At 40.2% G+C, this 20,539-nt stretch overlaps 2 protein-coding genes across 3 annotated transcripts in view; one reads left to right on the plus strand and one right to left on the minus strand.

The window, feature by feature from the left end:
- The window catches only part of CFAP99 (cilia and flagella associated protein 99), a 107,491-nt gene extending 99,749 nt beyond the window's left edge, over window positions 1-7,742 (minus strand). The window contains exons 1-2 of one of the 2 annotated variants that reach the window (XM_038400132.1): window positions 7,630-7,742; window positions 2,945-3,072 (exon numbers count right to left, since the gene is read on the minus strand). In XM_038400132.1, the coding sequence (XP_038256060.1) occupies window positions 2,945-3,064 (120 nt within the window). In that variant the 5' untranslated portion in view covers window positions 3,065-3,072; window positions 7,630-7,742. The remainder of the gene's footprint in view (window positions 1-2,944; window positions 3,073-7,629) is intronic. The other variant, XM_043512583.1, reaches the window with a different exon arrangement.
- A 360-nt stretch (window positions 7,743-8,102) lies between these two features.
- The window catches only part of ZFYVE28 (zinc finger FYVE-type containing 28), a 318,804-nt gene continuing 306,367 nt past the window's right edge, over window positions 8,103-20,539 (plus strand). The window contains 1 exon segment of the mRNA XM_043512584.1: window positions 8,103-8,625. Within this exon segment, the coding sequence (XP_043368519.1) occupies window positions 8,587-8,625 (39 nt within the window). The 5' untranslated portion in view covers window positions 8,103-8,586.

Below are 20,539 nucleotides of genomic sequence, written 5' to 3' on the forward strand. Positions count from 1 at the left end.
TATCCATCTAATGTTTCTTGTCTTATATTTAGACTGCAAGCTCTTTGGGGCAGAGTCCATCTTTTTGTTTATTTATACAGACCCCAGCACCATGGGGTCCTGGCCCATGACTAGGGGTCCTAGATGACACAGTAATGCAAATAATAAATAACTCCAAAGAGAGAGTTTTCCAGATGTGACTGCAAGGCTCTGCTGATGCATTATCAAAGCAAACTCTCTAAATGAGATCTATCCCAGAATGTACTGTAGATGGCATCAAATCTAATCAAAAGTACACTGCTAGAGCTACCTTCATTCTTTGCATCTCAGGGCACCTTGCAAGATAATAAAATTAAATTTTTAAATAGCAGCTCACAATTATGACTAACCCAGTCAGATGATATTTGGATTGATAGTGTTTTATAGTTTGTAAATATGGAGCCAAATTCTGCTCTTAGACACACCAATATAAATCTAGAATAACTCCACTCCGTCCATGACTAAAGACATTGTAGCCACACAAATATCCATAGATGCTAGGAAATTAATAACACAATTTAAAAAAGGACTGCTGGAGATCAAGCAGAAAAAGAATTTATTATCAGAAGTGTAAAGTATTGACTTACAAGAAGAATTTATTTATAATGAAAGTCCTTGTACAACATCATTTTTGGATTTAACTGATAAAGCAGAAAATATTAAAATTCTGACTTTCAAGAATTTGTGACACTGATAAAATGCAAATGACGGGTGACAAAAGAGAGCAGAGAAGTCATATACGAAGATGCTGAAGTCTGTTTTTTCCCCCACATAACAGCCCATTATGCAAAATAAGAGGAAAAAATAAATCACAATCAAAGCTTTCCTTGAAGAATGTTTCTACAGTGACTTTTTTATAAAAAGTTTTATACAAAAAGGGATCTTATTTTCAGGGATAAAATGACAGCAAAAATACTCGGGGTGGGGGGAAGAGTAAAGAAAAAGGAGGATTTAGACAGTGCAAGTATCAGAGTGACTTGCCATATCCTTAGATTCAAAGGATCTGTTCTCCCTGTTCCTCCTTTTTTAAAAAGGATGTGTAAGGAAGTTTGAGTCATTTGTCCATAATGGAGGCAGGTGCTTCTTTTGTCTTTGTGCCTCCCGCTCTAGAGCGGGAAGTACAATCTAACTGTTCAATAAATGTGAAGAGGATGTCAACACCTCTGTATATAACACTTTCCCTCCTTTCCTCCAATCTTCTGCCAAAATTGTGAATGAACAATTTAAGCTTCCTTATTCTTTGCTGTACGAAGAGAAAAGTCAACATTACTCAGATGAAGTTTCCTATCAAAATTATTCTGAGCCAATATATTTCAGGTGTGAAATAAATGCAATAAAAAGTGTTCATTATACAATTTGCATGCCAAAATCTGCTCTATTACACTGGTACAACTCCACTGCAGTGACTTAAAAGGGACTGCCCAAGTGTAAATAAAAGCATTGTGTGGCCCATGATATCTACCGCCAAGACTGCTAAAATGACGTTGTCTTGGTGAAATGACCCATCTGAGCATTGTAATGGAGATTTCAGCTCCAGACGCTGTAAAACAACTAAGAAAACAGTAGTAGGAAACAAGACCTTTTAAATAAAAGTGTTGATGGTAAACAAAACATTACCATTTAAACAAAACACAAACAGGGTTAACTTTGAACCTTAGCCCGAAGTCCTTGGGCCTGATTTCCACTGCTTAGCACTCTGTAGCTATTTACACCTGTACAAAGAGGGTTTAAAAGACTATCAGGTTAAAATGGTAGCATTTGATATCTGCTTTGTACAGATGGAAATGACTACATAAGGTGCAAGGCTGTGGAGAATCAGCTCCATGTACTGATCCCAGTTGAAGTACTGACCAGTTAAGGACTGGTATGGTATTGCTTGGGTGACCATACATTCTGGTTCTGAACCATAAATACAACTTTTTGCACTGTTCCAGTTGGTTTAAACTATATTGGCCAGAAGGATGTCTAGATTCTCTCCAACCTCTCTTCTTTCCTTTCCACTGAAGTCAGACACACCACCCTCCCTATCTCTAAGCTCCCTTTTGCTCCCTCTTTGATTCTGTAGCACTGCCTGCAGCATATAGACAATCTGAGGCAGAATAAAAGAAAAACAGGAGGCTGCCTGGCAAGTGCCACACTCAGCCCAACACAGAGGCAGCTTCTGGGCTTGATTTCAGTAGAAGTGAAAAAGGGGAAGCAGCACTGGAATGGGAGCCAGGGACCAGCAAAAGGAGGTTGAATGAAAGTAAATAGGATGATGGTAATATGCACCCATCAATTGCACATCCTCACCCCTAACCAATCCCATGTCACTTACTCCTGCCCATCTAACTACAGTATCTGTCTAAGGAGATTATGGTGCCCATTACTGGAGTATCTGAGCACCTCTCAACACTCTTGTAAGGTAGGGAAGTGCTATTTATTCCCATTTTTACAGATTGGGAATTGAGGACAGAGGCTAAGGGACTTACCCAAGGTCTCACACAATCTGTAGAGGATCATGGACTTGAATCTACATCTCCTGAGTCCTAGTACCCTGGACCTTCATTGCTCTCTCTTCCTCTAGTCCCCAATGACAAACACTGTCTGTTATCAACCTCTCTCCCATCCTTGCTCACACAAACAATCCCCCTTTTCACCCACCCTTTCCTATTTCCAGTACCTGCCACCACTGAACCTCCAGGCCACGGTATCTCATCCAAAGCCTGTCATACCAGTTCCCTGGCTCCTGGTGATCACTGTAAGAAAGTTGCCCTGGTTTGGGGTTTGAAAATCTGGTCACTCTAGCTATAGGTTAACAATATAAAACATGTAAGAAAATGTAGTGAAATTCAAAATATCACATTAGAGAAAGGATATCTTTATATTTAAAAAACTCCCATTAAAACTGTGAAATCCACCTAGGATAAACTGGCACTTACTGTACCTGTAAAACCTTAGCTGACTCATCCAAGAGATGTTCTATGCTCTCATTTTCAGGATTAAATTTGTTAAGCTGCTGGATCACTATTTCAATATGTTTTCCAGGACTAGCCATCTTCACCATGCAAAGTCCTATAAATAAAGTAAATCATTAAATTTTTATGGCTCCTTCAATTGCAGCATAATGTATGTTGATAGGCTTGCAGAGACACACATACTGCAGTAATGTAAATGGGAACATTCAGATCAAGCACTCAAAATCCCAATTGCCCAACCAGAAAGGCTAGCAGAAGGAATGAGCAGACAATATAAGCATCAATAAAATAAGTGACAAATGATGAGGCCTCTTCTATTCTGACAATGTCTCTTTAATGATCATTAGGATAACATTTTCAACTAATTTCAGTAGCAGATTATTGGGTGAAGTATATCTAAAACTTGTATTGGAGAGAAACAGTAACTCTAGCATGCATACTTTGTGGGCTAATTGCTGTGCTAATTTAACCCACAGAACTTTCCTATTGAGACGTAACTGAAGACAGAACTTTAGTCTTAAATCCAGTCTTAGGGAAAATACTCACAAGATTGCACACTACCCCCTTACTCTGTTCCCTTTCCCACCTGTCCCTTTGTCTGCTGACATCCCTCATTGTGCTATGTATTACTCATATAAGCAACAATTTGTGGAACTGGCTCCTTAGACTTAAAAGAGGTCTCTGTCCTGAGAACATTTGTCTGTACATCACCATGCCTGTTTACATTGCCAGGTAAACATAAATAATAATGTTCAGTGAGTAAAGTCGTTTTCTTGGTCCAGCCATGCAAACCTAAATTATCACCAATTTTATTTTTTCATAGTGAAAATAAAATGTTAAAAAACCTCCCAAATCTTGTATTTAACATATTATCATACACTTCTGTTAAAAAAGAATGCTTGATCAAGATTCTAAAAAGGCTGTTAGAATACTTCCTAATACAAAGTTTCTGTTCCTTGCCTTCCAGCACTACTGCATTTCACTATAATTTTCATAACATGTTTAAATACTAATCTCAAACTGTTGAAAGGAAAATGAGTTTGTGAGTTTGTTTAATATGGGCATATAGCTAACAGATCTGATCAAAACACAACTGCTAACTAGTAAGACAGTTTCTGAGCAGTTTTATTATTATATACATTTTATAAAGCAATATATAAAGCTACATCATGTCTTTAAGGGACAGCCTAGAAGTGAGTGGTGCTGCAGAATCATACTGCCACAGAAAAAGCATTAGGAAGAATTCTGCTTCAGGGAAAACACCTCCCAGAACCATGCAGTGTGCAAGAGGAGAATATTCATGTCTATATCCTTTTATGGGGTATAGTTTGCTCCACCCCAGAATACAAAAATTCTTTCAGACTTTAAAGATTTAGATAAGGGTGCCAGGTGGTATAGGTATCTATGTGATTATTCAGACTGACCCAAGGCTTCCAATCCAACTACCACTGACAAAGTCAAAGGGAGTCTTTCCATCGGCTGTAATGGGAACTGGTTGGGGCCCTCCCCCTCTGAACATCCTGAGCTTCACACATCCCCAGTAAAAATTAAAAAAAATTGAAAATAGTTAAATTAAAACCAAGGTGTTTGAAGCTTCATAATTAACTGTCAGACCCCCTGATACAGGTACTATGTAAAAGAAAAAAATTCTTAACAGCAGCAGTTTGGTGAGTTTGACTATATTTAAACAGATTGATTTTAACAGGTTTTATTTTAAAAAATGATAATCAGACTGTTTATTCTTGAGGCTGGCTTCAGTCGAATAAAATAGAACCAAATTCACAATAAGGTGGAATGGTATTAAAAATTAGGAGTAAAAACCACAAGCTGGTGCCTTGGTATCCTTCTGTTTGCAAAGTATAATAGGAGATTATATTTTCTAATCCTGAGCTATTAAAAAGTTTTCTGTATCAACAGACATTTTACCCTTCACTACCATATCCAGAATTTCAATTAATAGCCTTAAAAGGTTGCAACCCCATTTACTTCACTGGAACTACTACACTTTCTTAAATCAGGACCAAATAAGGTTTTTGTGAAATTCAATAAGATTGAGTAGGGGCTGCTCAAAATGACCCAGATGCTTTTCTCATCTATGTGGCAGAAAAAGAAACAAAACCATGGAAATTGCAAAGAATATGGGGTAATAAGCTCCACAGAAGGGAAATATGGGTACACCAGAGCATCCCCACTTACCATATAACTTTCTGCATCCCTAACATTTAATCACACCACTTTATGGCCATAATCAACTGGAGTCGGGGTACAACTCTTCTTTGCTTTTGTATCTTAGGGCAGCATAACTTTAGATAGAAAAGGCTTTTTTTTAAACACACAAGTGGTATGAAAGTACAATAGCAGTTGTTATAATGGAAACTTTGTGTGCTGATTGGTTAAAGGACCAGACCCTATATTTGATATTTTCCTGCATATCCTACCATGAATATATTTTAGTGTGTAGTTGCATGCTCTGTAACATGCTTAGTAAAAATACTATGCCCTTGTATAGCATTTTTTTAATCTGATGATCTCACAGTACATTCTCACAGCTATTAATCTTTACACAACAACCCTCAGGCAAGTCAATTTTATTATCCTCATTTTACAGATAGATAAACGAAGGGACAGAGTGATTAGGAGTGGTTGTCCAGGGTCACCACAATCAGGGATAAAGGTCAGCAGTCCTACCTCTCAATATTCTGCTCTAAAAAAAAAAAGATACACACTGTCAAAATATTATAGTCTGTTCTTTTTTTTTTCTATTATATGTATAAACATCTAGTCAGCCACTAGAATTTTGGTTAAACTATACAGTGAACTTGATTTTTTTCCCCTTCAGTGATGCACATGATTACACATCTTAACCATTTTTTCTTATCTCTGTTAGTCAAAAGTATACATTTATGGTCATGTATGTAACAGATGCTGTTTGTCTGTGTAAGCCATGTCTACTTGGTGTGGCTAGGCCAACAAGATTGATGAACCTGCTACAGCCTTGGTGAAGAGAGTTGAATTAGCTTAGGTGGTAAAGATTAAAGTATTAAGATCCAGAAGTCCCAGCTTTGATCCCTGCTGCCAATGACTCACCCAGGGGTATTGGCATTACAACTGGTGGCCTCTATAGTGAACTGAACTGGTAAGCCTCTGAAGCGCATAACCTGCTTGCCCAGCCAGGGAGAATATGTAAGCTATTATGCCTACTTGGTGTGGCACTTTGTGCCCATCAGGTGGTGGCTAGGCCAACTTGACATCTGAGCTTGGTACAGCCACATCTAAGAGAATAGGCTCTTTTAGATCAGGCAGCAGAGGATCATTTATTAAGCTCCAGATGCCCCAAGTTTGTTCCCTACTGCTGACAACCCACCATGGGGTGTAAGCAATTATAACTTCTTTGCCCAGTGATGCCCATTATAGCAGTGGTTCTCAACCTGGGTTCTGCAGACTATGTATAAGAGATCCGTGAAAGGTTGTTGTTGACCATAAAATAGTGGCTTTTAACCCCTGAGACTCTGCATACTATGTCTAAGATTTCCAAATGGGTCTATACCTCCATACAAAAAGTTTTAGGGGTCTGCAAATGAAAAAAGGTTGAGAACCACTGCACTATAGAATGCTTACATGCTAAACAACCCCAGACAATAATAATGTTTCATGTATTTTATAGTGTTGTAGCTATATTGGTCCCAGGATCTGAGAGACAAGATAGGTGCGGTAATATCTTTTACTGTTGGCAGAAGGAAGAAGAGCTCTATGTAGCTCAAAAGCTTGTGCTGCACATCAACAGAAGTTGGTCCAATAAAAGATCTTATGTATTTTTAGTATTTTTCATCTTGAAAGATCCCATAGTGCTTCAGAAAAATGCCTGTGGATATCATTCTGTCTGTCAATGTTATGCTTGTGGAGTAATTTAAGTACAATTTACTTGTCCTATTTTAGTAATTGTATATTGACAAATTAGTTTAAGTAACTGCATGTATGCAGCATCCCTTCTCTACCCTCTGTTTATTTGTTTGTCTCTCAGCTCCCATGATAGGGACCATGTCTAGAAAGTGCCCAGTACATGGTGAGCGTGACCAGACAGAAATAAGGACGAAAAGCATCTACCTCTGAAATGGTAGGGGAGGCCAACAGCAAGTCTAATAAGTTCCACAACAGTGAGGGAGAGGGAACATTTTAGCAAAGGATACCGAGGCAATGCTCTCTTCTTCTAATCAAACAAATAAAGTAAATCAGCCTTCAGTTTCTGCACAGGGAGGGTGGACACAACTTGCCTTTTAAGGTTTCATCAGTGCTTAATTTGCAATGAAAGAGGTGCCAGGGCTCTAGCAATGTTGTGCGTGGGTTGTTTTTTTTGTTTTTTGTTTTTTTTTTTTTTGCTAACACTCAGAACTGATGCAGAAAGCCCCGAGGTGCCGGGGCTCAGTCCTGGCAAGCCCTGGCACTAAATAAGCAGCGGGTTTCATCCTGAAGATTCTCACACAGTGAGCTCAATAGCAGCGAGCCTCCAACAGGGGAATGGCTGGGGCGAGCCCTAAACCGGGGTCCCGCTCGGGCGGGCGAAGGGCTGTGGCGGGACATTTGACTTTGAAGTGGAAGGCTTTGAATCCCTGGGTCAGTAGTAAGGGTCCTAGCGAGGCCCAACCCCCCCACTCACCGCTATGGGAGCCGCAGCAGAATCAGCACAGTCCACCTGGAGCGGAGACTACTTGGTTCTCCACAGATAGTACCCGCAGCGTGGAGGCGCGGAGGCGTCTGAGATTTGTAGTCCACTCAGCCGTCCTCATTCGTGAATTCGAATAGTCCAGGGATGAGTAAAAAACTACAAGACTAAAAGCAAGATGGCGGCACATGTTTACATACTGTTGCCTAGCAACTGGTGGTCCGCTGGTGGGACTCCAGCTGGTGAATTTTTTTAGCTCCAGGAACTGCCTGAAACCCAATTAACCGGGTTGACTGTAATAATTATTTACTTAATATCATTAAGTGGAAGCGTTAATATTGCCCCGCGACAAGACTACAAGTCCCAGCATACAACTCGCCACCCTTATTTTCGGCGGCCCCTTGAGCCATGGGGGGCGTGGCATGCTGGGAGTTGTAGTCCTCCCCTTCTGAGCTTGCTTAGGGAGAGGGATCCATGTTAGGCAAATGAGCAGCCGAGCGGGAGGGGTGCGCGGGGAGGGGGCCCCTCGAGGCCGCCTTCCAATTGGTCCCAGAGCAGAGAGCGCTGGCCAGAGGCAGCGCACGGGGCTTGAGCGGGTCCGCCCGTGCGCAGGCGCACGCGGCTGCTGGGAGCTGGTGGCGGCGGTGGAATGTTTTGGGGGTTGTCAATGAAGAGAGGCGCCGCCGCCGCCGCCGCCGTTGCTGGCCGGTGCCTGGGCAGGTCAGCCTGAGGGACGCTCCTCCACAGCCGGGCAGAGCCTCCCTCGCGGCTCCTAGCCTGACTGGGGCTTGCCAGCCCCGCAGAGCAGCCTGAGGAGGGGACGGGGTTTCGGCTGGTCCCCACAGCCGCCTGCGGTGCCGCGGGAGAGGGATCCGCAAACGCCCCCCCCCCCACCCCACCAGCAGCCGGGGGCGGGAAGCGGCCTGAGAGGCGGAGGCAGCAGCGGGGGTGATGATGAACAGGTTCAGAAAGTGGCTCTACAAGCCCAAGGTGAGTTGCGAGCAGGCGGCTTCTCCGGCGCGCCGGCTCTGGTTTGCGGGTGTCCGTTATGGGTCAGCCCTTCCTGCGCGCCGGAGGGCGAGGGAGCCCCCGGTGCCTGTGTGCGCGGCGAGAGGCGCGGGAAGCGCCGGCCGGCCGAGGTGCCTTGTAGGTTCCCGCGTGTGAGCGGAGTCCTGGGAGGGAGCCTGGTGGGGGTGGAGGAGCCTGCCCCGCTGTGCCCAGCCCATTCACCTACGAGCTGCTGTGGGCAGAGGAGGGAGCATGTTATTGTCCAGGTCTTGCCGGGCAGCGTCAGGGAAGGGGTCCGAGGAGGGGGTCTGGCAGCGCCTCGCTTTGTGGGGGCTGCTTCCAGGGGCTCACCTGGACGGTGTGTGGCGCTCAATAGGGATTTCGGCAACCCGCTGCCCTCCCAACCTTGCTTGTCTCTCACGGGCATCCCGTGATTCGCTGTATCTTTAACTTACAACCGATTAGATCCTTGGCAGTTGAAGAACATGCGGGTTTTGGTTTGTTTTTTTTTTTTTTAATCGTCAGGTAGACCCAGTTTTAAAAGGGAGGCAGTAGAGATCTGTAGAGAAATAGGATTTTGTTTTACGTGTGCAGCTGATAATGATCCACTGTGGTTTCAGATTTCAGAGTAGCAGCCGTGTTAGTCTGTATTCGCAAAAAGAAAAGGAGGACTTGTGGCACCTTAGAGACTAACAAATTTATTTGAGCATAAGCTTTCGTGAGCTACAGCTCACTTCATCGGATGCATTTGGTGGAAAAAACGGAGGGGAGAGGCAGCTAATCAGACAGCAAAAAGGTGCTAGGATTTGCAAGGCACCTGCATTCGAGTGAACGGTTTCTCAGCGCGTCGGGAGAGCCCTTCAGGCAGCTTATCTGTTCAGGGAGGCGAGATGACAAAGCAGAGCATGTGCTTTATTGTTATTTGGACCTGACAACAAAAGAGGGGGAGGGGAGGCTTTCGGATGCTGTTCTTGGGGGATAGTTGTCTCATTGGAGGTTCCTTACTGTGTTTGTCTTCCTGGGTTGATGCAGAGCTGCTGCTGGTTTAGCTATGTGAGACTACTACTCTGCCAGTGTAATCTTCACTTTTCACAGTTACTAGGCAGTCCTTTATTCCCTTTTGGACTTCTAGTTTCAATTAAACCCATGTAACAGCTGTTTACTGTGTTGTTGCATACAATGCACTCCCAATTTGGAGAGAGATTAAAACCTTCAAATTGTCAAATGTTGCTAATTCTATATTTTAATGGAATACAACTAAATATATATTATATATAAGTGAACTTCTAAGTAAAGATTTTGTTGCATTGTGGTTTGTGGATAGATGTCTTCTTGTTTTGCCTCCCCAAATTAATTAATTTAAAACATCATAAAGCAAGATTTGTAAAACAGTTTACACCAGAATTATCAGAAGCTTCTGGGATAGGTAAAGTAATATTAGGAGAGCAGTATTCTCTTCTGTATGGCATTCTTGTCATAAACAAAAGGATGTTAATATTTTTGAACAGCTTATTGATGTCTAGGTGATGAATGGAATGCCCTGATTCTGTAGTTGTGTTTATGTTCTGAGGTACCTAATTTAACTCTTGTAAATGTTACCATTTATTTTTAATTTTAATATGGTGTAAAGTCTCATATTAAATCTTTCAGACATTGTTGCTACTTTCATCCAAATAGTAAGAACCAGTCCTTTTGTCATTTTATTGTATATTGGGATGATACTATAAATTTAGGTGATTGCTGGTTTTGTAGAATTTCATATATAATTTAATCCTGATTGACACTTTTTTTGTAAAAGGGATATTTTTTAACCAAGAGAAATTGGAGACAGAGGTGGAATCTTCTTTCAGTTGTTTACTTTATAAACTTGATAGCACTTTGTATTTAGTCACCTTCATGGTTTTCCCCCCTCCATAGACAGCTTGTTCTTTATGCACACCTTTTACTTGGCAGCAGGGGAGAGAGAAACCATTTTAAAAAAACAGTAAAACATCTTTGCAAAGCCACATATTTAGTAGGAGAACTCACTGGTAAATGCAGTAACTGATGCTACTTTTAACTTCCTTTTTGAAACTGATTAGATTTTAAAGTGATAGTGTTCCTTCTAATAGAGAATTCTAGATATGGTGAAACTGATTTATTGTTATCAGTAGTATATGTTTGAATACTATTGTTTCACTTCATTTTAGAGCAAAGGAAATTTTCAAAACTGTGGTGGAAGAGTATTGAGCCTCATAAAATCGGTATTGACATTTCAAATAGAACAATTCCTATTATGTTTTTAAAAGAGCTATTGCATCCCTTTAATAAAAAAAAAAGTTGCTTTCATCAGAGGGATATCACTTTTGTTCATACATGGTTTGCTTGCAAGAATGAAAGTAAGTTTTTGTTTCAAAGAATTTTGTTATTCTTTTCACACTAGTGTAATTATATTCAGAATTGGTATTGTTCACTGTAATTGGTAATTGTGTATTCCTCCAGAAACAGCCACTCCTGCAGTAAGTATCTGTTAAAACATTTGTTACTGTAGAATATTTCTTAGAGTAATACAATAGAACTAAATACACAAAGACTTAAGTAGCAAGTTTTGAGTTAGAAATTAAGATGGGAATTTGGGATTAGGGAATGCCTGGCACTTTGTCCATCACTTCCCAGGTTATGCTAGCTGCTTTCCCCTTCTATCAATTGGTCTGGACGTCCCAAGGATCCCCATAGTAGGTTGGTCTGTCCCACAGTTCATTTTTATATAATTTAGCATCCATATCATGGTGATCTTTGGGGGGTGGGATAGACAGTGCTGGATTTGCACTCTGTGTATTCCCATCTGTGTGTCAGAGATGTGAGGCATTCTTACACTTCTCAACTCCAGCCTGCTGCCACCAGCTCCCTCTTCAGTCCTAAAGCTCCTAAAATCTTAAACTTGGATCTTTGCAAAGCAATAAATTTTGCTGACACTACTCTTTTTGGCAATTCTGTTAATAGCCTTTTAGAGTTAATTAACACAAGTGTTCAATTTTCTCCCCCCGCCATTTTTTTTTGTTTTTTTTTATAGGGTAGTGGTAGAATGCACGGTACTGAGTTTAGACAATCTCTCATCTTTCAAACCTGGGTTCCTAATACTATTCATATATGTTCATTAATGAATATGGCTTAGGATAAATACCAGTAGACATTCGTCCATCTCATAAAACTAATACACAACTTTACTTTAAATCAGCACCAATTCTGTAAAAGAGAAGCCAGGGAATAGGGTAGCACAAGTATTGCACCTCACAAATGAGGTGAATAGATAAAACTATATGGACAAATTAAATGTAGAACCAGCCTTTACTATACTTACCTCTAGCTAGTGCTATCATACGGACGCAAACTTTACTCAATTGACTACAAGAACATTTTTTATAAAAGATGCAGAAAAAAGTAAGTACATACAAACTAAATTAAAAATTTCAGTTACATGGTGAAAATATCTTTGGAAACATCCAACTACTGTGTGCTATAGATTTAAGGAGTATTTAAGTAGTTTAAACAATTATATTTGAACTGCATGCAGTATTTGCTAGAACACTTTGATTTCAACGCCGTGAGAAATAGAGCATATTGTATTAAGAGACCCAGGCAACTAAATGCGGTGGTGATAGATTTCCACCTATTACACTCACTGAGATGGCCTCATCGCTCCCTCGCAAATGGGGACCAAATTTGGAGAATCTGGGTGGCATAAAAATAGGGAGGGCTGGTTCCTTACTGACAGGTTTCAGAGTAGCAGCCGTGTTAGTCTGTATTCGCAAAAAGAAAAGGAGTACTTGTGGCACCTTAGAGACTAACAAATTTTAACAGATTTCCACTCTATTACTGTTCCTTGCTGTTCACTTCTCTCACCTGGACCCTGTAGAAATACCTCTGTGAGGGGACAAAGCAATGAGTTAGCTGCTCTCCATGTGATCTTTCTCTGTCACTCAGCTATGTGGAGATCCCCCAGCTGAGCTGATGCTAAGAGGATTAGAAAGATGCAGCATCTTTGGGGAACTGTCTCTTCCAAGGGTCTGAACTCCTTGGCCGTTTCAAAGAGCAAACGTTCCCTGGCAGAGTAATGGTGTTTTGAAGTTTCCTTGACACTGTACAAGATAGGGTCTCTGTTCTACATAGATGACTATCTAAATAGAAAATATAAATTGGATGTAAAGAGGAGGAAGAAAAGCTAGAATCTTTTTTTGGGTGAAGTTGTGTGTTTTTTTTTTTTTTTTGGTAGTTAAGTTTCTAGGTTTGAGACTGCATTTTTAGTGATGGGTTAGTACTTGTGGATATTAGGGAAGAACTCAATTTTCAGCAGGGAACTGATCGAAAAGGTAAGGCATCTGACATGTCTCAAAATCCCTATCTCAGCATAGAGGGCACTGAAAGAGAGAAGGAAGAAAAGTAGGAGAAAAACATGAAAGGAGGGGTAGTACTGCTGACTTCAGGAATTTAAAATTGAGATGGGCTCCAAAAACTGTGAGATTTAAAAAAAAATGGCTGCATTTTTTATTTATTCTGGTTTTTGAGCTTTTACGAGCTGTTTTAAAGCTTTTTTTTTATAACCATGAAGGCTAGAAACTTAAACAAAAAAGAAAGCTGAGATTCTTGCATAATTGACTTTCTTAAAAACCCAGCATCCGTAATCAAGCAGTCAGTATTGTAAGAATTGCAAACGTGGGAAGCATTAGGCAGAATTCATTGCGGTAGTGGAGCGGGGAGGGGCAGTAGGAAGAAAAGGACACAGATATAGATGAGGCAGAAAATGGTTGCTGTTATTTGTATTACAGTAGTCCCCAGTGGCTGCAACCAAGATTTGGGCTCCCACTGTATGGACACGTAGTAAGAGATTGTCTAGCTTGCCTCTTGTAATGCCTTGGGGGGTAGGACTAAGAGTGGGAAGAGAAACAGAGGCACAAAAAATTAAGTGACTTGCCCAAGGTCACAAGCAAGTCGGTGGCAGAATCCAGAATAAGACCTGGACCCTCAAGCAGTGTCCTGTTCACTAGACCACACTGTCTCCAATCATGCTGGTTATGGAAGGGGAAGGTAAGAGACCTGTATTTGATGCAAGTGTGAGAAGGAGTCAAAAAGCATATTGAAATGGTTTGAGTAGCTAGTGAGGAAGATGAATTTTAACTGCTGTAGTAAATGGACTGGAGGGGAGTGAGATGGGATGCAGTTTTCAGTTCCTTTGATACAGTAACCATTGTTTTGAATACCATAAATTGTTTCCTAGTTGCTAGTTTCCTGTAAGTCTTATTTTCCCTTTCTGGGACTCCAGATTTGATATGTCAAGGCAGATTTTGTTTTGAGTGTTTTCCCTTCTTTTGGAAGCAAATGCCGACAGGGATTTCAAGCAATTGTATTCTTGAATTGCAGCATGTTGATAGGACAATAGTTATCCTGTTTGCTGTCTTGTGTTGCAGGCTTGCAGCTTTTGCTGCTGCCTTTTTAAAAAAGTGGTGGCTTCTTCTTTTAGATAAGAGGGTTTCTCACCTGTGACTGAAATGTGTGTATAAACGTAATGGAAAAAATATTTCTTATCAGTTCAGTTCACTTCTTATCTTGTACTGACAGAACATTCCACATTTATTAGGTCAGAGACTATTTCACAAGTGGTATCAAGAGGTTAGTGGAAAGTTGGACCTTTAGAGTTTTTTGTAGTTTCAAAACTAGTTTTAAATCAGTGATATCAAAAGCATTCAGAAAAAATTAAGTTAAAGGTGAAGTGGAAGTGAATCACTTATTCTTTTGTATGGTTGGTTTTTTTTTTTAGACTTGTGAAAGTGAAATACACGTCTACTGATGCTAAACCTGCAAATAGGAGCAGATAAGATAATTGTAAATATCTTAATAATCTTATATTGTTAGATTTAAAATAGGGCATTAAGTTTATTTATTCAGAAGATAAATATTTAGAAATTGGTGTAAGCAAGAAGGACCATAGGAGGAATGTATGTTAGAGATGTACTCAAAGTAACACCCATAAACAAAAAAAATGCAGGCGTATAGACTCAGATGGTTTGGTCATGTAAAGGGCAGTCCTGACAACTCTGTGGGTCAGAGTCCAACAGAAAAAGATTAAAGGCAAAAAGACAGAGGCTAAAGTGTTGGGATGTCATAAAGGAAGATAGGATAGCATGTAGCATGTTTGAGGACATTGGATTGACCAGATCATTTTGGAGGGAGAAATATTATAGAACAAACTCCATTTGATGGGCTTAATGCCAGAAGGAGGAATAAGAACAGAATTTCTAAACATTATTTCTTCATGTGAAAATAGAATTCTCTAGCTTCTCACAGGTGGAATTTTTCATGCAAAACCTGTCTGTGCCAAAAATAAAAATGCAGATTTGTGTTCAACTGAAACAATTAGTAAATTTTTGGCGAACTTTGATTAAAAATGGAATACAAAATGTTTCAGTATTTCCAAAACAAAATATTTTGACTTTTTTTTTCTTCAGGAAAATGTTTTATTTTGGCATTTCCCTCAATCTTATTTAAACAAACATTAAAGAGACACTGAAAGTGAAACAAAACATTTAGTGTGAGTCAAACCAAACATAATTTGACTCCATAATGATTTTTCTTGTGCTCTTTCAGTTCAGCTTGTGAACAGAAAAATCAGTTGCATAGCTCTAATGACAAATTATGGCAAGTTCAGAGTTGAAAGCTTGGAATGTTCAGCTAGGGCATAATCTTATTGAAAAAGAGGTAAAAATGTATAATACAAATTTACGTGGACACAAGTGATCTTTCTCTCCCTTTTTTTTTTTTTTTTTAGGGTGTCACCTGAACAGTTTTTTTTTCCCCTAGGCCATAGGATGAGTAAATAAAACTTCTGTAATTAAGTTTGGTCATGAAAAGAAAGTTTGATCATGAAGAAATTTGTTTTATATAACCGTGAAGTTGGCTGAATAAAATAACTAAAGAAACTAAGCTTTTCCAAGAATATCTTTCATTGAGAATAGTACAACCAGTTTACATAATTACTTGTGAAGCAGAAAGCATCCTATTGTAACCTTTCTGCCCGTCAGAGTTGGCAGGAACAAGGGCTGAGTTCAGTATCTAGGGGTTCCATTCCAATAACACAATGCAAAACCGGCTTGAGCCCCCGCCCAGTGACCTGGGACAAATATATACCACCCCTGCTGGGTGCCTCTAAGAGGCAATACTTCCCCTTTCGCAAACACAGAGTCTGAGTGTAGCAAAAGCCTTTTAATAACGGAGAGAACCAATGTGGCATTATGTTTGGGAAACACCACCAACAGGATTCCTAACATAACCTATGAGCAAAAAATCCACCCCAAGCAAATTGGGGTGTGTCCTTTCCCTTTGGTTCTTGAGTCCAGCAACCCAGAAGTCACCCAAAGTCCCAAAAGTCTCTGTCCCTGGTCAGTGCAGCGTCAGAGTTGAAAAGTTTTATCTGCAGAGTTTTACCTCCCAGTGTGGGTGGAGATGTGGGGGTTATGTGGTCCGAAGCTGATTGCCCCACCTCTCCTTGGGGCTCCACTTTGTTCTGTTCCACCAGCTGTCCCACGAATAGCTCCACTCTGCCAGCCATCCCATGAGCCACTCCACAATATGTCTTCAGGCCCCCCACTACTTAATACAACACTCAATGATTTCAGCTTGTAGTAGGGGAGCCTCAGTGCTTGTACACCATGGACCCAAAGTGAATTCAGTTCAGCAGCCTGTAACTAAACTCCTAATGGAATCAGAATTAGCTCCAATATTGCACAGTGGAGAGAGGAGGAAGTGCAATTGGTATGTAAGGCCCTCACCAAGGGGCCCATACCACCAGGTATTAATACCTGTCCCCAGCCTCTCTTAATTCACTAAATTTTGGAACCCATGTCCCTTGCCTAGCGAATGCTACGTAGTTAATGGTGAGTCCCTCCATCATAACAAAAGGCCAAGTACAGTTCCACTGTCCTTGATTCACATAATCAGGATAATAACAGTTTATTCTTCCTGCCCCAATAACAGAGAAACTAGGGATCCCACAGCAGCCAAAGTGACCATTTGGGCAGCTATGGGCTCATGCTAGGTGGGATGGATGTGCCTATGCAAATGAGATCAGCTCCGGAAGTTCTTTTCCACAACTTGCCACAACTCACCACCAGATGTCAGGGTGGAGCTCATCCTGACTCTGCTTACACTATGTAAACTTACGGGCTTTAGAATGTTCAGGCATCTGATTTATAATGTGCATTTTAAAAGAAGAATTGAGACTGGACTCAAGCTCAGAGCAGAATAGCTGTTGGGTTGAGAAATCCTGAGTAGTTGAATTAATCTTCAGTTTGGACAAAAAACACCTGTAGCTCTAGCACAGATTTGTCAACTATAGATAGTCCACTGTACTGTAATCATCCAAACCCACCTTGCCTCAAAAACAAACAAAAGAATCCAACCAAATAACATGGCTAACCAAATCAAACTAACAAAAGTCCAAGCAGGTATTGTGATTGACTTGTGAGTTAAAGCATCCACTCAGAACTAACCAGTGGTCTGGTCTTCCAAAAACATCAGTGAAGCCATATTTCACCTATTTTTTTTCTAGCCTGTCTTTTTTTCACTTGGTCTGTTTGTTAAAAACAGGATAAGTGCATGCCCTTCACATCAAAACTAAAAGTAAAATTAACCTTTTCCTTTTCATAAAAAAGTTGTTCTAAAAATAAACTCTAATATTTTAACTCAGAAAAGAAATGCTAATAAAGTTTAAGAAATTTATTTGAAAATAAGCTTTCGTGAGCTAGCTTATGCTCAAATAAACTTTAGTCTCTAAGGTGCCACAAGTACTCCTTTTCTTTTTGCGAACACAGACTAACATGCTGCTACTCTGAAACCTAATGTTTGACTATCTGTTTTGCAGAATGACTCAACCACGGTTTCAGTAAAATGCTTGTTTTTGATTTCTTGTTTGTAATCAAGGTAATGTACAAACGTGACTGGGAAACAAGCCTCTTTGTCCCCAGTTTGATAGTGCAGAGTATTCAATGATTTGCTTCTTGTTTTTTTGGAAATGGGTGTTTTGGGGAAGAATTTTCTGTTGACTTTTAAGGTGCCATATTCTGTTTTTTCCAAAAAGAAGTTCACTGTCACAGATACCAGTACAAAATTCACTATTATATATTTGCAAAAACAACAAGGAGTCCTTGTGGCACTTTAGAGACTAACACATATATTTGGTCATAAACTTTCGTGGGCTATAACATGGCTACCCCTCTGAAACCTATTATGTATTTGGTATTCAGAGACTGAGAATCAAGTTCCACAATTATTAGACTCAAACTGGAAATACTGCTAATGGAATGTAGCTCTTAATCTTTTATTTTTGTATTACATCTTTGAGTGAATGTAGTGTTTGTGAACGGTGCCAGACGGACATCCCTGGACAATAAAGTCTACTTATCTGCAGATCTGGTACAGCCTGGGTCTATCAATGTGCTTCATCTACATCTGGTTGGAAAATGGAACTTTGCCCTTTGGGAAATTCTGACACTGACATTTTGTTTTTGGTCCCAAATTGGGGCTAAAAATCAATCTCAAAATATTTTGTGAAAGGAAATTTTTAAATTCAGAAACATCGAAACAGCATATTAAAAAAACCCTCTTTTTGGTAATGTCAGCATTATAATACTAAAATGTAAATATAGCAGAAGAAACAAAGTCAGAATGTAACTATAGAATGCTAACTTCATTTCCATTTTGAATAGTCTCAGAAATATTTTCCTTTGTGAAAAATGTACCATTAAATTTTTGACCAGCTTTATCTTAAACTCTATTCTAGAGGGTCTCCTGCCTATGGGATTAGAGGCTAACAAAATTTGTGGTCTCTGCTAATCCCTTGAACTATTCTGTCACCTTTCCTCTAGTGTATTCTGAAGCTGTACTATATATATTTATTTGGTAGAACTCTCAGATGGCTTTTAGATTCTGATTCCGTGGGATTTAACAGGTTAACATTAATTTCCTTCTTGAATAGCATAAGAGACTCATCAGCAAAAATGTCTGGTCTGGAAGGGTACACTTAACTTTTTTTTTTTTTTTTTTTTTTTTTAAGACCAAGGATCAATGTATAGTTTCAACAATCACATTCTGTTTGTTTGGTGCCAGAGGAATCTTTTTGAATTGTAATTGTAGAGCAGGAATTTTGGAAGCAGGTATTTGCCTCTGCTTATAAAAGAGGGAAATAGCCTGTGGAATATAAATAGATTTAGTTTTTAAAAAATTTAACTGACATAAGTTGTGGAAATTTCAGATACAATTTGTAAGAATAGTGAGTATTTTGTTTTGGCTCTTATGCTCAGAGTTTGAACAGCTAATGAAATGGCTGAGTGTTAACTGATTGTGCATCTGTTAACAGCAAGGATGTATAGAGAGCAAGAGGATTGGTGTTGGGGAGCAGAGCAGCTGGAACTGCTGGCTTCTTTCTCTAAGGCTATGGCTACACTGGCACTTTACAGCACTGCAACTTTCTTGCTCAGGGGTGTGAAAAAACACCGCCCTGAGCGCAGTAAGTTACAGCACTGTAAAATGCCAGTGTAAACAGTGCCCCAGTGCTGGAAGCTATGCTCCCAGCACTCTAAGCTAATCCCCTGGTGGAGGTGGAATCCAGGAGCGCTGGGAGAGTGCTCTCCCAGCGTGGGGTACGACCGCACTCGCACTTGAAAGTGTTGCCGTGGGAGCGCTCCCGTGGCTTTGAAGTTTCGAGTGTAGCCGTGCCCTAAAGAAGTAGACAAGTCTGGGACTAGACTAGCCTGGAAAATGATGGTTTTTTTTTTTTTTTTTTTTTTTTTTTTTTTAGAGGAAGGGAGAAGAAACAGACTCCGATGCCGCTATATCCCACTCCCATTCTGGAAAGGAAGCAGTCTGGTACAAGCATCCCCGCAGCTCCTTTTTAGGAGGAGGACAGTCAGTAATTGCAATGACCCAGGCAATACTTCTGTCTTCAGTATGCAGTAGAAGAGACAGGAATGAATCTAATTGGTTGAATGTGGTTGAGACACATGGCCAGAAAGGGTTAAGCCAAATGACCCCAATTCAACCCTCAAAGACATATGGGGAGATAATTGTGTTTTTGTGTATTTACATATATATGGGTAGAAGTCAACAATGTAATCAACAGTCCCTGTCTATGCTGTAATCTCTTAATTCAGAGATCAAAAGAACATCCTAGCATTTAAATGAACTGTAAACACAAGATATCACTGTATTCAACTTTTTTTTTTTTTTGAAATGCATAGCTGATCATCTGTGAATGGTGAAAAACAGGCAATTGCCTTACGTTAATTTGTGTAGCTAAGTATCAGTGATGGACCTACTTCAAAGTTGTCTTCGCAAAAAGAAAAGGAGTACTTGTGGCACCTTAGAGACTAACAAATTTATTAGAGCATAAGCTTTCGTGAGCTACAGCTCACTGCATCCGATGAAGTGAGCTGTAGCTCACGAAAGCTTATGCTCTAATAAATTTGTTAGTCTCTAAGGTGCCACAAGTACTCCTTCTCTTTTTGCGAATACAGACTAATACGGCTGCTACTCTAAAAGATCCTTGAGTCCTGATCCTGTCATGTCAGATCTGCTTGAGGTTTCATGCAGGGGAAGCCTAGGCCACAACAACTGAGATCTCAGTTCTGATTTGACAGCCCTGAAATATAAACATTGGACTACAACCTTTGAAATATTTCTGAAAGAACTCTTTGCATCTACAAAGCTCACCATCTCTGCTATGTTTCAGAGTAGCAGCCGTGTTAGTCTGTATTTGCAAAAAGAAAAGGAGTACTCGTGGCACCTTAGAGACTAACAAATTTATTAGAGCATAAGCTTTCGTGAGCTACAGCTCACTTCATCGGATGCATTTGGTGGAAAAAGCAGA

This window comes from Dermochelys coriacea, chromosome 4, assembly GCF_009764565.3.
Source record: "Dermochelys coriacea isolate rDerCor1 chromosome 4, rDerCor1.pri.v4, whole genome shotgun sequence".
Lineage (NCBI taxonomy): Eukaryota > Metazoa > Chordata > Testudines > Dermochelyidae > Dermochelys > Dermochelys coriacea.